The sequence below is a fragment of the Nipponia nippon genome, unplaced genomic scaffold (genome assembly GCF_047370975.1).
Source record: "Nipponia nippon isolate SJK-2023a ecotype South Korea unplaced genomic scaffold, ASM4737097v1 scaffold_7, whole genome shotgun sequence".
In the NCBI taxonomy this organism is placed as follows: domain Eukaryota; kingdom Metazoa; phylum Chordata; class Aves; order Pelecaniformes; family Threskiornithidae; genus Nipponia; species Nipponia nippon.
Window position 1 is genome coordinate 39,331,174 of NW_028262391.1, and position 19,344 is coordinate 39,350,517.

The window sequence follows — 19,344 nt, forward strand, 5'->3', positions numbered from 1 at the left end:
GAAAAAAACCAAGCTGGTGTAGAAGACACCTGAGTGATATTCTCAAGTTAAAGCATTTGTTTAGAAGCTACATATTTAATAAGTTATTAGCTCTTCTCATTATGCTTTTCAAAGATGCTTTTAGAGGAAATAAGAGGAATTTGATGCTGGTATAGAAGTCAAAATAATTTGAAGACATCAATAAAATAAATGCCAAGGAATTGCCTTGGAAATTGACAGGAAAGAAGACTCAGCTTTAATTATAAAGCTAATAATAGGTAGCTTGTAAACAGGAAAAAAAAAAATCTGTATGCTTCCCATGAATTGACATGTTTCTCTAAATGCTACTTAAAAAAATCCCAAAATTTAAAAGAAGTTTAATATTGCAATTCATGTTTAAACCTTGTTTTATCCCATCTTTCGCACCAATAGGAACAGTTTTCATTAACTTTAGAATTTCATTATTTTTGTTTGTTACCCTGCAAGTTGTTAGTTTTTTTTTATGGTAAGCAATAACACTGACTCTTTAAAAAAATCAAAATAAAAAAATCAGATTTCAACTTCATATGACTCGCAGTAGTGAATCTAAACCTATGTGTGTGTGCTTGTAGGTATAGTTAACGTTTGCTGTAGCTTAACATTTATATGTAACATCTTTGAGTTGTTTTACTAGGCAAGCTTGTATTTGTGTTTCAAAAGGGACCGTATGGATATGAATCAGTAGTAGTATGAAATGAAATTTCCTGCTACCTATATTCTGATTAGGGATTCCCCAGACCTCTGCTGCTCTGCCACAAGGGATGCTACAGCTATGAAATTCCCCCCCTGCCCAAGACAGCTCTCCTGTAGCGCACTTCTCTGTCTTCAGCATCGGGTCAGGATTTTTTTTCCTTCCTGTTGTTTGTCTTGTGTTTCTATTATTGATACAGAAGGGCAAAGGCAAGTGGCATTTTCCTGCTCAGTGCCACTTTGGTTAATGTCTTTCTTTTTTTCTCACAGTGCAGTTGGTATTATGTTATTGTTTGTCCAGTTTGTTATGTTTTGAAAGTCATTAAATACACACTATCAAGGAAAGGAAATAAAAAAGGTTCCTGTAGTAAATAAATTTCTTGTGTCACAAGGCTTATAGTTTAGACTTGAACAATACTCTGTACGTAGAGTGTAATGCAAGGTTGACGATCTTTTGTCTTTTAAATAATTATCATTGAATAATTCCTGGCAATTTAAAAAATGTGAATTGAAAGAAAACATCTTTGTAAAACTTCCTTCAATTTTTTTTTTTTTAAAAAAAAAGCATATTTCAAGATGATGAAAAAGAGGAATTGAAATTATTTGCTTAGCTCAGGTTGTCACCTTACCTTATAGCTGGTTGATCTGATACTTATGTAGTACATTAAATGAATGTGAGCACTTAACAATTTCAAGTTATGATTATGAGTTCTCAGATACAGGTAATGCAATGTCTTAAATATTGCAGATCCCCTTATTTCATTTTGGCTGGACATTAATTCAATATACTCATGCTTCTAACAGTGAAATAGTAAGAAGTGGGTTGTTCACATTAAGCTTCAATCAAATGCAGGCATATGGCAGAAAAATAAAGGCCTAACTTGTGTATTTTTCACAGAAGCTCAAGAAATGTGATCATAAGGTTTTGAGGGAACTGTGTAAGTATCCCATTTTACTTTTGACACATCTTGCAGAGAAGAAAATCCTACATTTTCCCCATTGCAGGTTCTGAAATATTAACTTGGCAACAGGCAAGGAAACTGATCTACTGTGGTGTCAGAAATGTTTTTCCTCAGGGTAAATGTTTTGCCCTTCACTAACTCTTTCTGAAATGGATGGAGCAGAAATATGAATATTGTGGGATATGATTCTTATGAGTAGCAAATTGTCTGAAATATACCACAGAAACAAAGAAAAATAAAAACTTTCCTAAGGAGAAATGCTTGTGCATGTGCATGTGTATGACTGCATCCTCGAGGCACTGGATGCCGTTAAGATACAGAAAAACACCTTGCTGTCACCCTCTGAAACAGCAGTATGTTCAAGGTCATAACGAAGAAGTGTTCTTGGTTATTGCCCTGGGCTCTGACATGCTTAGCTAGCTTTACAGAACATTGTCTGCTCCATCTCCTGGCTCTGCCTCCAGAAAGAGAGGAGGAAACTTCATCTGTTCCCATTGGCAAGGCAGTGATGGATTCTAGCAGGCTCCCAGGATACAGACCTGCCAAGGAGTCAGACTCCCAGTTGGTAAAGTCTGAAGGTTTTTACCGTTCCAGTGAGAGTGGCAATGTTACAGTATCAGAGACAGTGTATAATGCCATTAGTCGTCAGTGTGCACGTATGAACCTTGTGTCTCCTGCTGACCGATGGGCATGTATTAGATAAATTCCTTAGAAGGGAGATTTTGCTATACCAGACCTGTTACTGTGGTTTGTTTATTTCTTGTTTTAATATTACGGCCGATCTGTCTGTCTGTATTTGTTATATGTAAGCACATATCCAATTTGTTTGTCTTGTCCTATTTTTACTGTGCTAGTAGGTTGGGTTTTGTGTTTCCTATTTTGCTTTGAAACAATGGGAGAATACCAATAGCAATTTGGTTTAATCTTGAATTTGTTTAAAACGTCATGCAATGTGTAAGAAAATTTATTAATAGAGCTGGGGTGGGAAGAGATTGTCATAAAATAATGAAAAAGCACTGACACTTTTTAAGTAGTGTTCAAGCTGAAGGACTGTGGAGGGATTAAGGAAAATGGCAGATAAGTGCACTTGTACTTGTTTCAGAATAAAGTAAGAATATGTTCAGTCTTTTGAGTGGATGATTAATGAAGTGATTTCTGCTGATTTGAACAAGTTTATTTAGTGTATTCATTGGTTTGTCAGGCAGGGCATAATGGCTGTAATTCTGCCTGTGAAGCTAACATAAGTGATTATGGATTTTAAAGTATCCAGTGGCTGCTAGCTTTGTTTTTATTATACTTCAGCAGACTTAAATTATTTAATTACAATATTTTTGTAATATCTATTATTTAGACTGTTTATAGCAAATAAATTGTTTTTTTATATATATATATGTATGTTTTACAGCAATCAACAAGCATTTTTACTAGAAAATGTCCCATGCAATAATGTAAGCTGCAAGAGCGTACGTCGTATGTTTAAAGTTTTTTGGGAGCTCTCGGACCTAAATCAAATCAAGGATGCGGTGGTAGCAACCTTCTTTGACATATACGAAGACGTAAGTTCAACTCTTTACCACAGCGAACAGCACCTTGTCTTTCTGTGTTGCTGTCTCCGTGTGCTGTTGGCAGACTGCTTTGTAGAACCATTGGCTTTGCAGCACATGGCAGGCAGTGCCTTCAGCCTGGGAAATCAGCTCTGGAGATGCTCCCTGGAAGGGGAGCAGATCGCAGCAGCCCGTCACTGCCTAAAAGTTTGCTGACTCTCCATATGCTCCATTTCAGCTGCCCTCTTCAGCGGCAAGAAAGAAGCCAGGGACCACGTGCATTGTCCTGGTTAGCTGTGGATGGAGCGCTCCGTCCCAAATTGCCATAGATTAGTAAGACTTGGAAGATATTAAAATTAGTAGTGAAGGTGTAAACTTTGCTGGACACACGCTGTTTTTTTTTCCTTTGTATCTCTAAGGGAATTTGTTTGCTAAATGTAGATGTTATTTAGAGTAAGTCAGCATTCTAATGTAAACTTTTTTTTTTCCTCTAGGGAATCCTGGATATTATTGTGCTAAGCAAAGGCTACTCCAACAAGGACTTTGCTATCCATACATTAAAAAATAACTTTGAAGCAGATGCCTATTTTGTTAAAGTTATTGGTAAGTTATCACTGTATGATCAAGTCAAAACAGGACCTTGAGAGGAATGTGAATATTTGAGCCTCTGTATATGATAATGTTATGGTAATGCCCTGGGTATGATAATTCTAGAAAATCAAAAACACAGTGTGGAAAATATTAGGGATTGCAGAAATCTCTTGTTGCAGATTCTGAACTTGGATAAGTTGGTTTTGTTATGTTTCAAAGGGTTTTTTCTTGTTTTTATTTTAGCGTACTTATTCAAAGTAATTCTGCCCACCATTTTCAATACTTTAGCTGTTTTTAATATCAATGTTGACCACAATGGCCTTTAAATAAGTGTTCATCATCTCCCGAGTGTGTTTGGTTTTGTTGGTTTGATTTTGGGTTTTGGTTTTGGTTTTGGTTTTTGTTTTTGTTTTTTTTTACAAGAATGCATGTCTTATTTCACTCTCTAACTAGAGGCAGGCTAAATCTTTCCTTTCGCCCTGGACCTTTCCTTCTGCGTCCTAGCAAAATTCTAAAGACAGATACTAGGTCTTTAAAAACTCATTTCTCAGCTGGCTTCTGAAGGAAAAACAAGAATTATCAAGTGTCTAAAAATATGATCTGCAGGGAAAGAGCACGTGGAACCAAGTTATTCAGCCTAAAAGAGAAATGTAAGGAAGATCCATGTCTTCAATCCGTAACGATGCATAACAATGGGGGAAGAGTGTTCTGTGTGTCCATGCAGGATACAACATCAAGTAACAAACCACGAAGAGTAAATAGTAAGAATAATTTCCTAAATGATGGCTTGTGAAGTACTAACATAAATTCCTGGAAAAGCTGCAGAGTTACCAATATTAGAGGTCCTGACAACTAGTTTAAGAAATATGTAGTATATTTAATTGTTTTTGAGGGAAAGGGTTGGACTAGCTGAACTTATGAGGACCCTTCTGTGAATTTTGTATACAATACCTTCACTTATCTCCTCACGTAACACAATGCCAATATAAAAATGGCATTAGATCTACACACATGTATCATTCAATTTAGGTTTTGGGGTTTTTTTTAATGTGTGATGCTATTTAAAATGTGGAGGAAGATTAGCTTATAAATCACCAATTAGAGGAAAAATATGATTATGCTTGCACGTATAAATAAGTGTGCCATAGTGAGAAAGGAACCAGAAGAAATTACAGCAACATTGACTTGAAGGAACATGTTTTGTTAGTCCACAATGACTGCCTTTTTATCTTGCCTATTTTCAGAAACCTAAGCAAGAAACAATAGCCAAGTGCACTTATTTTCATCTGTGCCTTGAGTGGTTGCAGTATTTTCTTTCCAACAGGGACTTCTGTCTTTTTTGCTGTACCTCTGTCATATCAAGCCTACTTTACTGGAGTTCTTTTCTCTCTCGCCTGAAAACGATGCAGAATCTAGTGCAGAGTGGGTTGCTTTCATTTCAGTGACAACTGGCATGGCGTCTATTTTGCTTATGCTGCATGATCTATTCTGAGAGCCAGTTTCTTTCATGTGTGAGCTTTTCCAGCCTGAAAGCACTACATGGCACAAAACACACCTTACCATAAAAGCGTAGAATGGCAATGAACGTGGCAAGGGTGTGTGAATTAATTAGAGCCTTGGTTTAAAAGGCTAGAGTTAGATTATGATATTTGTAATTGGGAGTAATTTGCATGTACTACCATGTTCTTCCGGACTGCAAAGGTGTTGAGCTTTTTCTGTCATCCTTGATTTTTAGAGAACGAGTGAAATATGAGGCTGTACGTGAGTTTGTTCCTTTAGCTTACAAAGCTAAACAGGGACAACTAGAGGTTCACCTTCAAAAATTATATTTGCCTTCGTGTTATTTAAATGCATCTAATCCTTCTAAAGCACACACTCTGCACATCATAAGATAAACAGAACTACAGCTACTACTGGGGGCTGATGCATTTATTACTTTCTCCTTAGCCTGAGCTTTATTCTCGTGGTAATACCCTCTAATGATTTGTCATGTTGATGGAAGCCTTCTTTTAAATAATACTGTATATGGGTAGTGTAAGTCACATGAGCATGCAGAAAATCCTCTAGAAAAATCTTACACTTCGCAAAGCCATATTAGAATTACAATTGTGTGATATTTTAATGGGGAGAGGAGTAATTTGCAACACGCTTTTTGATTCGCTCTGTGTAAATCTATCTTAAAAATTGGAGCAAGTCTTTTTTTAGCACCCTTTTAGGGTGTGAGTATTTTTGCATAGAAATCCCAGGAAATGAGAATTAATGAGTGGTCTAAAAATATTTTTATTGTGATACAGGGGAGAGTATTTCTAACAAAACATGCTTTGTGTGAGTTAGTGTATCAATAAGTGCATCGTGTTCACTTATTTGGCATATGGACAATGAGAACAGTTTTGCTCATTATAACTGATGTCAAATGTAGTTGGTTGGATTATTTGTTCCAGTAACGAAATTGAACAGCAAATTGCAGTGTGCCGTTTCGCATCAAAATGGGAAGAGTTGGTTCCGCTTGCATACACACCTACGTGTAACATATAAAATAAGCTTTAGCTTAAAAAGTCTGTTTGTAGATATACAGTCTTCAAATTCTGCTTTGCCACACCTTCATCTTACCTGTCCAGATATTGTTTCGGACTGTATAAAAATAATAGATCTTTCTGTATTTGGAAACGTCAACATTTTTAAATCACAAGCAAAGAATGATAACCTGGGAATCATGACAGTTGTTAATATTTGCACACAAAATATTAGAAATGTTCCTTCACTAGAACAGTGTCATTTCTGACTCCAGGAAAAGTAGACAGATAATGCTTTAAAAAAATCCTGGTGGTTAGGATGACCTGCCCTCAAATCTTGTCCAAATCTTAAATTTCACCATCTGCCACACTTGCTTCAGGATACTGTAACTCATGGAGAAGTTATGTTTGTACTTGGCTTCAATACTGCCTGGTCTGTATCCTCTTCCCTGCTCACAGCCATTACGGGGCTGCTGCTCAACCGAACTGTTGTCATTCGAACATGGCGAATGTTGCATCAGAATGACACCTTAGATTCTGTGTGTATGTGTGTGGTTTTTATTTGTTTTAAAGGCATTTTAGTACTGATGTTCTAATACTCAGTGTGACAGGATGTTCTAGGTTATAGAACAGATGGGTTTCATTGTCCGCCATTTAGTTGATTACAACTGTTAAGTTGTTACTGTTGTTACAACTGTTAAGTGTAAACACAACTAAGTGTTTAACAGCTATTTCTGTAATTTAACTGATTTTTGAAACTAAGCTTTAAACAAGTAATTGAACAACTGTTACAGGCTTTAGATATTAAGTAGCATTATATGCATCTGCTTATATTACTTTGGAATTCATAGAATAAATAGGTAATGGGATTTTTGTTTGTTACAGCTTTTGTGAATTGCTTTAAATCACGTTGTAAAACTATCCCTTGTATAGAAGTAAAAGCCTTTACTTACCTTTTTACCAGTTAAAGCAGTAAAGCTGAATCTCTGCCAATATTTTTAAATGGTTAGAAATGAAGAATAATGAATAAAATGTACAGTCCACTATTTTGAAAATGTTCTAATTTGTTATTTTTTTAACTGGCAACTCTCTCCTTTTGAAGCTGGTTAACCAATGATAAAACAGTGACTAGCTGATTAATTTCTGCAGAGAAGTATACTTCAAACAGATTAGGAATTTTTTTTATACGTTAACATAAGTCACATAGAAGACATTTATTTTCTTTATGTGTTTTAATGGATACCTGACACTATTAGTGTACTTGAACAGATTTCAGAGGTAGTGCTTGTAACATGGCTTGTTAACAGTACAAGCTCACTTTTTGTTTTTGCAGTTCTCAGTGGCCTCTGTTCTAATGACTGTCCTCGGAAAATAACAGTAAGTATAACTGTAACTTTGCATTACTATTTAGCTTCAAATAAGCTGAAGTCTAATTATACCAAACACTGTCCACATATTAAGACGGTTACTGACTGGAAGAATGTGTAATCCAAATCGTGACTGTCCAAGTTCTGCCTATTTGAGACCCATAGCTTTCACCAGCTGCCTGCTCAGAGGTTAAATCAGTTGACTGATTCTGCAGTGTTTGTTACCCAGCATCACGGGGGCTGGGATATACCAGATGCAAGAAAAACTTGTGTAATACGGCTGGATGCCTAAACTGTGTAGTGTGCCAAGCCTTGTTCTGGGCAGTCAGAAAGGCCAGGCAAAACTGATTATGGGACAGATTCAGCCATATAGCCACTTCTGGGCTCAAATACAGTAAGTGGGTACAATGAAGGAGAGAAGGGAAGGAAATACACTTGGTTCTGATGATTCTGCGGATAGCAACATATACATGTGCTGATTTCTATTTCAATTATTTTAATCATCTCCAGAGACCCTGCAACTCACCCACCAAACTTTCAATTAGCAAATTGTTTAGCAATGTTCACAGTGAAAGTTGGCCTAGAAGAGGAACTTAGGGGAATCAAAGCTAGCATTAGCACTTTAGCTCTGCAAAAATATGAAATTTAATTTTAATTTGAAAATACAAAAACTGCTTCAAATGGGACCACCTTCTTCTTCAAGCCTATTTTAAGACATAGAGTTTAATTTCTGATATACAATAATAAGGGGGTTTGATAGTATTATTAGCTTAATTACAAAACTAAAGAGAGTTTAAAAAGCAAATCTTCACAACAGATGTTGGCGAACATTTCATTATCAAGATCATTGAAATACTGTTGCCTCCACTGTAAAAGAAGTTCTCTGTCAGAAAGTAACATAAAGTTATGCCAGAATACAGCTACCTCGTGGGGAAAAAAAAAAACAAAACAACCAACAACAAACCAAACCAAACCAATAGATTTTCACCTTATTTACTCATCTTTCACAGATCTGCATTGACATCACCTTTGTGGTCTCCTTACTCTTCATTCTAATCAATTATTATTTTTCAGGCTTTGATCCCATTTCTCATCATTATCACTTATTCTTACGGTTTAGAACTTACTATTTTTTGAGGCATGATGTGAAATGTGTCATCATCTCTTCTTTTAGCGTTCTTTCTGTAACTCATTTGAAAGATCCTTACTGGATGTGATGCCTTAATATCAGCTTGAATTCAGTATTTAAAAATAAAAAAGAAAACTTTCTTTAAAATCTATTCTTACAGTTGTCCTGCCTCCTCTCCCTTCCCCACCACAGCAGATAATTGTTCCCGCCCCCTTCTTTCTTAGGTGCATTTGTTATGGTTCATCACTCAGTAATCCACAACTCCCTCTTTCTTTTTTTTTATTTTTTTTTTCCCCCCATAACTGTACTTTGATGTTTAAGTACATTTGCTCCCTCAAGAGAATTTACTTAAAATGGATATTGGTACTCAACAGGTAACTATTCAACCACTTTCATGAATTGAACACTGCTAAATAATGATAACAAAATTTTGAATTTGTGTAGTATTTTTCAATTCAGAAAGACCACCAAGATAGTGCATTCTCTCAGACAATATCAAATGAGTTCTGCTTTTTCAGAACATGCAGATATTTCTTTGAATTTTTAGGGTTTTTTATTTTACTTGTAACTTGCAAGGAAACATTAAACCTTTTTGCCAGAGGACTGAATAGTATTGCTTTCTTCATGAGAAATGTTACTTAGCCAACTGATTAGCCTTATTTTCAAAATTAATTTCCACATGATGCTATGACCAAAACAGTTGCAAGATTTCAAAATTATCCATATCAAAAGGAAATCATTAATCTAGAAACATTTTTCTTTGGTTTACTGTTTTATTACTATAGCTTTGCCTGTTCCTAAAATTTTGCCTGCCTTTTTTTTTTTTTTTTTTTTTTTTTTTTTTTTTTTTTTCTCCTTGTAGCCTTTTGGTGTTAACCAGCCTGGTCCTTACATCATGTACACTACTGTAGATGCAAATGGATACCTGAAAAATGGGTCAGGTAAGGTAACCTCATAATGAGAGTACGCATGGCATGGTCTGTCTGTATATACTTCTCAGCAACCTAAAGAGTTGGAAAGAAGTCTACAGAGTGAAACGGGGCTGGTTTTGAATAGTGTCTTCAGTTTACAAGGCCGAAAACCCCTAACTTTCTTTTCTTTCTTTACAAATTGCGTATTTATTACAAACATTGCAACTGTTCTTTTTTTTCTTTTCTTCTGTCCCATGCAAATTGGGTTTGAACAGTTGGCTGTATCTCACCTGATCTGAAAAATCCTTGAGTACAATATCATCAGCTTGTGAAACAGCATAAGCTTCTAATGATTTACGTTTTCTACCAGTTCCTTAGTAATTACGTATTAAGAAACAACAGTGGCCTTGAAATACCTAAAGAGAATCTCGTAGCCACATGAAAAAGGATTAACATAGTATTCAGTAAACACAGGATGTAATTTTCTGGAGTTGTTCACTACATCTGGCAGGCTAACAGACATCTGTAAAATCATGAGTAGCATGAGGAAGAGGGAGAGGGAATGGCCGCATCCTTTCATGTAATGCGCGAACTACAAAGAATCATTAGGTAACAGGGTCAAAATAAATGGAAAGAAGCAGTGTTTCATGCAACTTGTAGCTTAACTAGAGGTTTAATCACAAGATGTTACAGATGCCACGGTTTACATGAGTCCAAAACCAAAGTAGACAAACAAAGAATAATCCATTAGGCCATGGTCCAAGCAGTGCCTAACGTTAGAAGAATATCGTGGGTTTTACGCTGCCTTCCTAGGTAGGTACTAGTGGCTCCTAGAAGACACGAGTGACTGTACGAAGTGGTCTGTTAGTCTAACTTATGACTATTAATCTTATGACCATGATCTCATAATGGACACGCTGCTTGCTTAGGCAAAAAATCCCACACTCGCAAGACAAAACGTGATCAGAGTATGCACATCTCTAAGTTTTGCCATTCTGATGCCTTCCCAGTGGTGGCAGTCATCTGCATCTGTCATTCAAGTCTTATTTCAAATTAAACTCAAATTTTAAAAAAAAGCTTCCTGTAGTTCACTGGGAAAACTGTATTCTGTATAACATTAATTTAAATAGTAGCAATAATTTAGTGGAAAAAATGCTGACACGTTAAAGTCCTAAATCAGTGATAGTGCTCTCACCTTGAATACTGTGCTCAGGACTGTTAATTCCACCCTAGAAAAAAAATAAAGAGAAAGAAGATGTCCTGAAATACAAACCAGATAGCTGCAAAAACATATCCTGATATTCTGTAGCACTTCTGTATTCATACATGCTTAAATACGGGTTTGAAAGCTTGAAAGTATTAGCCTATGTTTTAATCAAACTAGTAATTAATGCTAACATGAAAATGCAGAGTATTTTTTCTAATCGTTGCACAAATTCATTTTAACAAACTAATCGTCCTGCCAGTTGTACACTCAGCTTCATCGCTCTGAAGGTTTTCTTCATGAGCTAAATTTAAAAAGAGCTTACACATTTAGTTAGAAACACTTAAAACCCCATGATGAGTTTAGAGATTTTTATTTACACTACACTCTGTGGGACTGTCCGACCCATGCCCTTAGGCAGCCAGTTCTGCTTAGGTAACAACTGGCATATCTCATTATTGCCAGTGACCAACATGAAGGCTTGCAAGCTTTGTCAGAGCCAAGTCAGTACAGCCTACCTTGTTAACCATATCGGAAAATACTGGTAAAGGTCTACACAGGATCTTTCTCCTTATCCCTCAAAAGCCTAGATTCCTGTGGATGGGAATTTTACTTCAGTATGCTGTCTTTTTGGTTATTTGTGGTCCCTAATAACTTTCGAATCCACTGGTTTACTTAAGCCAATTTTAACTGGAGCATACGTGTCTCATAAAACTCTACCATTTCTGGAAAAATCAGCAGTTCGGTAGAAGACAAAATTCCACACGAGAAAGACTTTAGTTAGAGCTCAACAGTTATTTGGTCTGGTTTTGTCCTCAGGCTGGCCATATGGTCAGCACGCATGCAGCTGCAGTTGGCCATGGCCTGAAATGGTCTTGCCCAAGCAGTAACAAAGGAGGATAGCAGAAAAAAGCATAGTGTACTGTGGAGGGTTTATAGAGAAACAGAAGATAAGGCTAAAAGATGCTGCAGGTTCCATATAGGAAGTAGGGCTGCTTGCAAAGACATGCAGGATTCATACAAATACAGACATCCTTAGTTTCACAGCTTCTATCCCGTTTTTGAAGGCATTTTGCCTTAGGACAGGTTTCTAGAGATTGTGACTGTGCTATCCATATTACTTTAATCCACATTGGAGTGCCTTTTCTGTTCTGTTCTTCTTGATGACCAGGTATCTTGGGTTTTGTCCTCTTTTTGCTTCCATGTTGCATATTGGCTTTAGAGTTGAGTTTCTGATAGGATACCGGTAAGACATACACTGTTAAATACAAGCGATTTTGTTGTACCTATTCCTTTTTTAAAAGACATATGAGTACTTGTTTTTCAAAACAACAAAGGTATAAAGAGTTTGGAATGCACTTCATAACTTAATAAAGAGTGAAAACTCTTTTGCTTTCACAAATTTGTGTAATCAAGATTGGAGTTCACTAATCTCCCCTTACGCTGTTAACTAAACTACTTGATCACTGCCCCTCTGTACTCTTGGAGGCTGTCGTCTTCAAATATGGGTCTATTGATAAAGCTTCTTCCTGAAAGCCGCTGTCAGAGTTACTGGAAATTACTGTCATTTCTATATTACAAAATTTCTTTCCAGCCTACCACTAAAAGTTAGTTGAGTGCATTCATTGGGTCAACATGCATCTAAATGAAGAAATCGGTGGCACTTAAATACATTACACTTAAAGCAGTGTAATGTATTTATTCCTTCAGGCTCACTGGGACTTAATGCGGGTCTGCCTAAATTTGGTGCACCCATGTGAATATAAGCTAACTTAATGAAAACACAGCTTCATAGTTCCTTTGGCTATGTGAATTGTGAATAGATACCTACACACAATCTTATTATCGGAGAATCAGGAGTACTGATGAATAACTCGGTTTGCCTAAGTAACAAAAAAGACTGGTTTTGCCTAAGAAAAGAAACACATTAGTAAAACCACCAAACTGACCCTTTTTTTCTTCTTTAGGAAAGTGCTATAAAATGGCTATAAATCAAAAAAGAACATAACCTTTGCTTAGATCTAATTATACTCATTTAGATTCATTGTTCATGTAGTCAGAGAGATTTTTAACTCTTGCTACTTATTTTTAATTAACACAATCTCAGACTTAGAAATCTGATGCTTAAAGTGAACTCATACAATGCACTTGACGCACGTCTAACAGCTAGTAGAATCTATATTATTAGATTCTTTAAAATATTTTATAGTTGGGATATCATAGATAGTAACTGTAGGGGACTGAAACTTGGCGTGTCTGAATAATATATTACATGCTGCTTTTTAAAATAAATTTGATTTTTATAAATTGACGTAATTTTAATCGGAAGATGACAAAATAATGGATTTGGGGGATCTCAAGTGCAGAATATCTATTAAAAGGTTAATTCACAGCAGTATAAACTGATTCTAAACCCCACTTTGAGGAAATACAAGTTTAGATGGGTTTGTGTTGTGTATGTTTGACTCTTTGGCACTTACTACTTAAGCAAGCTTATAAAATAACCCAGTGGCAAAATAAAGATGTTCTTCCAACTACAGACCTCTGTGTCATGGAAAAATGCACATAGCTTACAAATTCCTTATATCTATGAGGAATAAAGCTAGCTTAAAATTTGGACCTATTTCATGTATCATTTTCTTAATTTTTTTTCTGGTTTTCTCTTCCAAGAACAAAAACAAATACATTTTTCTTAAACATTTCCTTTAGGGTTTGGTGAGCTTGGTTGTTTGTGAGGTTTTTTTGGCGGGGGGGGGGGGGGGGGCAGTGCTTTTAGAAATGCAATGTTTTTACAATTTACTCTAAGAAACAGCTATCAAATATGATTTAATAATGCTATAGTACCATTCATCTTCACTGCTACCATATTTACGATAATGAAAACCTAACAGAGTCCAGTCATGATGAATTTCCTTTTCTGTTTTGGCATTATGAAATAACAGTAATGAATTCCAAGTGCATTTATGACCCTAGCAGTATTGCTACAGGGAATTCTATAATACTTCTTTGATCAGTTTCTTAACTGTAATATGTTAATAGATTTCTTTTTTTGAGTCTGTATAAGTCCTGCAAGAACTTTTCAAAGTCACGTTTTCTGAAGCTGTTATATTAAGTTTGTAGCTAAACTTTCTTCTTTTACAAGTCCTACTCACAAAGTTCAGTAAACGTTCTAACTAGAATTACTGGCCTACAGGTTATTATCTTGAAAAATAGTCTGTTACATCAGAATCGTATTCTGTTTGACTATCAAGAACTATCTCAATCAGCACTTCTATATATGTGTACTGGTGGGCAATACCAAACCCACATGGCATTTTTGTGCCATGTATAAACCTACAAAACATCTTTTCCACAGTAAGCTTTAAAAAGTATGGCATCAATATACTATTTTAAAACTAATTTTCATCAACTTATTTGCATTCCTTATATAATATCATGGAACAATCCATATCTGAAGCTTTTAATTATATGAAAGCAATAATGAGATAATCTGATAGTTTGTAATCATATTTTTAAAATAATTCATCTCTTTCCCAAGAAGTAATGTGAGTAACAGCATAGTTCTTTTTCTAATGAAAACAATGCTCACCATTCCTTCCCTCCCTCCCCCAGTGCTATCTGTTGTCCTTACTGGTGGCCTTAGCAGGGGAACAGTTATTGGCTGGAGCACTGAAACCAAGCTATCCAGTCACCTTAAGTTATCCTTCCAGCCCTGGGCTAAGGTAAATCATACAGTACTCAAAGAAATGTCCACCTTTCTGCTTCTGATCTTCCTAATTCTGCAGGTCTTTCATTCTGAATTATGGCATCTTTCACGTATGCAGTATTCATGCAAAGAGTAAAATAAAAAGGCACATATGGCTGTCCTTATCTAATTCATTTTAAGGTTCTTTGATCTGCCAAGCCTTAACTACAGGAAATTTGCATAATTACGAGAGTTTTTTTAGAACATTGTTAGAATTATTCTCTCTCCTATTAACATTCCAGTATGTTGTTAAAAGATAGCAGAATAATAATTAGCGCATATTCTGTGCTTTTACTTTCGCATTGCTCAATTCGCTTGTAATCTTACAACAAGAAATACTATTAAATTAGCTACAAGGAATAGCAATTGCCAAAATGAGCATTAGAATTGAGAAGTACTGGGTCTTACATCTGCGGTTAATATCTCCACAGACCTTCCTTTTCTGAGAAGGAAATTCAGTTGCAACAGCTTCTTCACATATTTAAGGAATTTTATGCTTGAGATCAGATCAGGTCCAAGTGTAAATCTGGGAGAAGTACGCAAACTCAAATTTAAGTCATGCTTTCTGATCCGTTTCCTGCGATCTGCCTTCTCTACTCCCCATTTCTTTTGGAGTTGTTATTTTTAACGCGACCCCACAGTAAGTATGAGTGTCAGCCTGGATTTTCAGCTCTACATCTGCATTTCCAGGCTTTTATTGGCTTCTAAGAAATTTCTAGTATTATTCTGACACGGTGTTTTTCAGCTGAATCCTATAAGCAACAATGCATAGCATAAACTAGAGTGTAACACCTAGGGTATAATATCTAAAGTTGAGCACACAGAGTAAATCAAAGCTGTTCTTGGGGTGGGGGGAGGATACATAAATAAGATTAATTTAGTAAAGCTAACCAAATGCAAGCTGCTGGGCTTTGTTGTGGTTTTTGTTGTGTTGGTTTTGTTGGTTTTTTTTTGGTTTTTTGTTGTTTTTTTTTTTTTTAAACTTCAGCATCCTAAAAAAGTCATTGTTGATCCTTAAATAGTAGCCCTACTAGATCTCTTCCATTTTGAATAGAATTTCGCTTAATGACTGATGCCAGTTAGATTTCTGCAGATTACATCTGTACGGCTCTATTTGTTAACAGTGCTGATCTTGGCTAAAATGCAGGCGTGTCATTTTTGCAAGCTGAAGTGGGTCCCAATAATGATCCTTTGTGTTTTCTTGAGGCAGCTACCTACTTGATACGTTTTGGTTTCATTTATTTTATTACCAGTAACACAAACGGATTTTCTTAGAACTAATGTCCCTGTGGACCCAGAACAACATAAATAAGATCAGATACTTTAAATTTAATATGGAGCAGCTGTTAATGTAGTGAAAGGTTTTCAGAAACTGCACAAGGATGGTTTCGTATTGTAGCACCAGCACAAGACAGGCATTTGAAATTTGTTATTGCAATGTTGCCTGGTCAAGGGCTAAACAAGTCAAATGACTGGGTGGTCCTGTAGAGACTTCGTACTATGAACATCAGGCTGCCTTTAACCATCAGCATCTTCTCACCCAGTTTTTCCTTCTGATAGCCCTTCCCCTTGCACCACAACCCAGTTTTTCTGTCTTCCTGCTTGCTTTTTTCCCTCTTCTGTGTAACATCTGAACCCTCAGACACCTTCTCTTTCTCTCCATTCCTGGCCTTGAATTCTGCCTGTCCGCAGACGGGCAGGTAGAAGGATAAGACTGGTAGCTATGCCTTGCCATAACCGCAGCAGTACCGCCTGACTGCGTCATGCGTTGACAAGTCAGGCAGCTGTGGCAAAACCGCTCACAGCTCCCTCTTGCCGTTTTTGTGACAAGGACACCTGTGGGGGGGGGTGGCCTGTTACTCTCTGCAGTGTATGGCATACCCAAAATATTTTTTATCTCTTTTTTTGATGTACCACGTGTCTTGTGTGTACCAGATGAAGCCTTGTGATTTGTGCAAGCCAGGCCCAACCTGGCTGGAGCTTTGGGTTGATGCATTCGTTCATGTTTTCACTTCCACTTAAATGGAATGTCTTCTGTGTTTCAGCCTGTGCTACAAACATCTTAATTTTCTCTCTTAACGTAAAAATATGCCAATAGACTTAGTTTGAAATAAATAGGGTCATAGTTGCAGTTTGTGTCTACCAAAAATATTAATCCTGTGGGCCAGGAACAACAGAACAATAAATGGTTCAATATCCATACGTAGGCATAATATTATCACATGAATAGAGTCATTGAATTGCTCGTATGGATCAAGTCATAATTTGTTTAAGCAACTGTATGACTGTAGCTGTATGGACTGATAGCCTTTGCAATTCTCACTTCAGAGTTCTTTCATTTTGCTGGTTTTGCTTTGTTTTGTTTTAAACCTTCCATGGCAGAATGACCTTTCACATGCTGTTAAGTCGTGCCCTTCTGGTTTTTTGAAATCTGCTTACTCTTCCCTGTTGCTACATTGAGTTCTCATGCTGTTTAACTAAATTGGATTGTGAGGTGAATGCAAATGTCTAGCAGCTATTATAGTAATGCATTTAAACATAAACATTGCAATATGTACCAGACAAAACCAAAATAAGCTTAATTTCAGTAGCCACTTGACATGGCAGGATTCAGTATGTAGAATTCCACTATATAGAAAGACGAGTATATTCATGGAACAAGCTGGAATTATTTAATAATTGAATAGCTAGATTCTGTTAAGAGGGATTTTCTGGCTGCTATAGGTGGGGATACCCTGCTAGTATGTTTTTCTATATAACTCTCTCTTGTTTAGAAAACTTACATGAACTTGTAATGTTGCATGCAATATTACCAAACTCCAAATATTTAGGCATTACAAATAAGACAACTTTCCCCTGCACAGAGGGTTGGAATATCAGCAAGATGATAATTTTATTGGTTGTTTGGGTTTTTTTAAAGAGTTTTTAAAGAGTTTCTAGTTTTACTTCTATAATTTCATGGTGTAAAGTTGTTATTAATGAAAACATATTCTCATATAAGTGCATCAGATTTGGGGTTTGGGCTTTCAGAAGTATCACAGGTGTTAGCAATGCTGCAAGTAATAGGTATGAAAGTTGCAAGTGTGCGCTTTCAATCCACTTTCCCCAGTTATTTCTGGAACTCCAGAAAAAGGTATTGCAGAAAAAGCTGAGAAGCGAAGTTACGTACTGCATTAATCTAGAATTTCCTATTGTGTGGACTAATGGAGAGGCAAACAGCTATGTCAGAAGAGGGAGACGTCCTCAGCCCTTAGAAAGCTGAACTTGCCATTGCATAATTTTAAGTAGAAAGAGCTCTTTCTCCACTACATTTTTCTTCCAGCCTACAATTCTAAAGGCAGTAATAAGAGAACTGAAGTAAATCTTTCAACTAAAGCCAAGGAAATCAAATTCTCCAACTTTCGAAAAAGTGGAGTTGTTGGTTTTTTGTTTTGGTTTGGGTTTTTTTTTTTTCCTAAAAGCTGCTTTGTAAATTCTTATGCATATTGCACAAGTCTTTCATTATTATCAGTTATATTTTCCCTTCCTTTTGCAGTAAGTGGTTCTGGCATATTTTCAAATAAAATAAGGAGCTTCCAGCTTCAAAAGATGGGGAAACACTTTGGTGTGCAATGTAGCACAATACTGATAATCGCTGTAATGTAAATATCACTGTAGTGCTTCAGCTATGCAGCTTAAGTGACACACGTTCACTGTGAAATTTTACCTGACTCTTGAACTGGCTTTGTCTTATTCCAGCTGTTGCATGCATGTTGTTCACAGCTGTGCAGCAATTTCTGCAACTTCTGCAGAAGTTTTTTGGAATAACTTTCAGTTTTTCTAGGATGTGTATGTGTATCTAATCTACAAGAAAGCAGTCATTCATGTGTTGACCTCAATATTAAGGTGGATGATGGTACAGAAGAATTTAGATCCAAGTCTGAGACTAGAGACTACAACTCAGATACTATGTTTTACACAATGAACTGGTTTTTTACCAGAAAATCTGCCTACATTGTCAACAGGTACAAAGAATGTATGTCTACAACAAAGCAACTCCTTGTTATATTTTCTAACTCTGTTTGATTTGGGGTTTTTTTTGACAAGTTGATTCACACTTCACAAGTATCTTCAGTTACTATTTTGGTGAATGTGTTAAAGCTTCTGATAAATGCATAATTTTGCAAATTAGAGGAAAATACAGCAACTGGAAGAAATAACGACATAACATTTTTATTTATGAAAATACATTTAGCTATTCAGTTCTCTAATATATTGAATTTGCGGGACTTTCGAAAGCCTAAATATTATTACTGTGTTTTGAATTAATCTGAGTGGCTTTAATGGACTACTTAAATGCAAATGATATTTTGTCAAGAAAAGTGTGGTAAAAAAAAAATTAAAAGAATGGCGCTTCAGGAGACCACAGGTTTGAAATCGGAGTTTCCATTACTCTACACACAGCTGTGTGTAGTGATCTTCTATGTTCTGCTCTGTCATTCCACAAAATAAGTTTATTTAAACTGGCTGAACATCAGTATTGTGAATCGATTTATGTAGGTTCAACTAGACTGTTCATAAATTTAGTATCACACATTATCAGTTCTGTTTAAAGAAACAATACAAAGCATTGCTTCTACATGTAAATGCAATCACCTTCCCTTCATAAAGTTAAATTGGCTTCATTTAAG

The 19,344-nt window shown here is 36.1% G+C and overlaps 1 protein-coding gene across 2 annotated transcripts in view; it reads left to right on the forward strand.

The window, feature by feature from the left end:
- ITFG1 (integrin alpha FG-GAP repeat containing 1) overlaps nt 1-19,344 on the forward strand; it is an 86,082-nt gene that overhangs the window by 54,268 nt on the left and 12,470 nt on the right. For both annotated transcript variants that reach the window (XM_087738402.1, XM_087738401.1), the window contains exons 11-14: nt 3,076-3,226; nt 3,709-3,817; nt 7,652-7,695; nt 9,677-9,755. In XM_087738402.1, the coding sequence (XP_087594528.1) occupies nt 3,076-3,226; nt 3,709-3,817; nt 7,652-7,695; nt 9,677-9,755 (383 nt within the window). The remainder of the gene's footprint in view (nt 1-3,075; nt 3,227-3,708; nt 3,818-7,651; nt 7,696-9,676; nt 9,756-19,344) is intronic.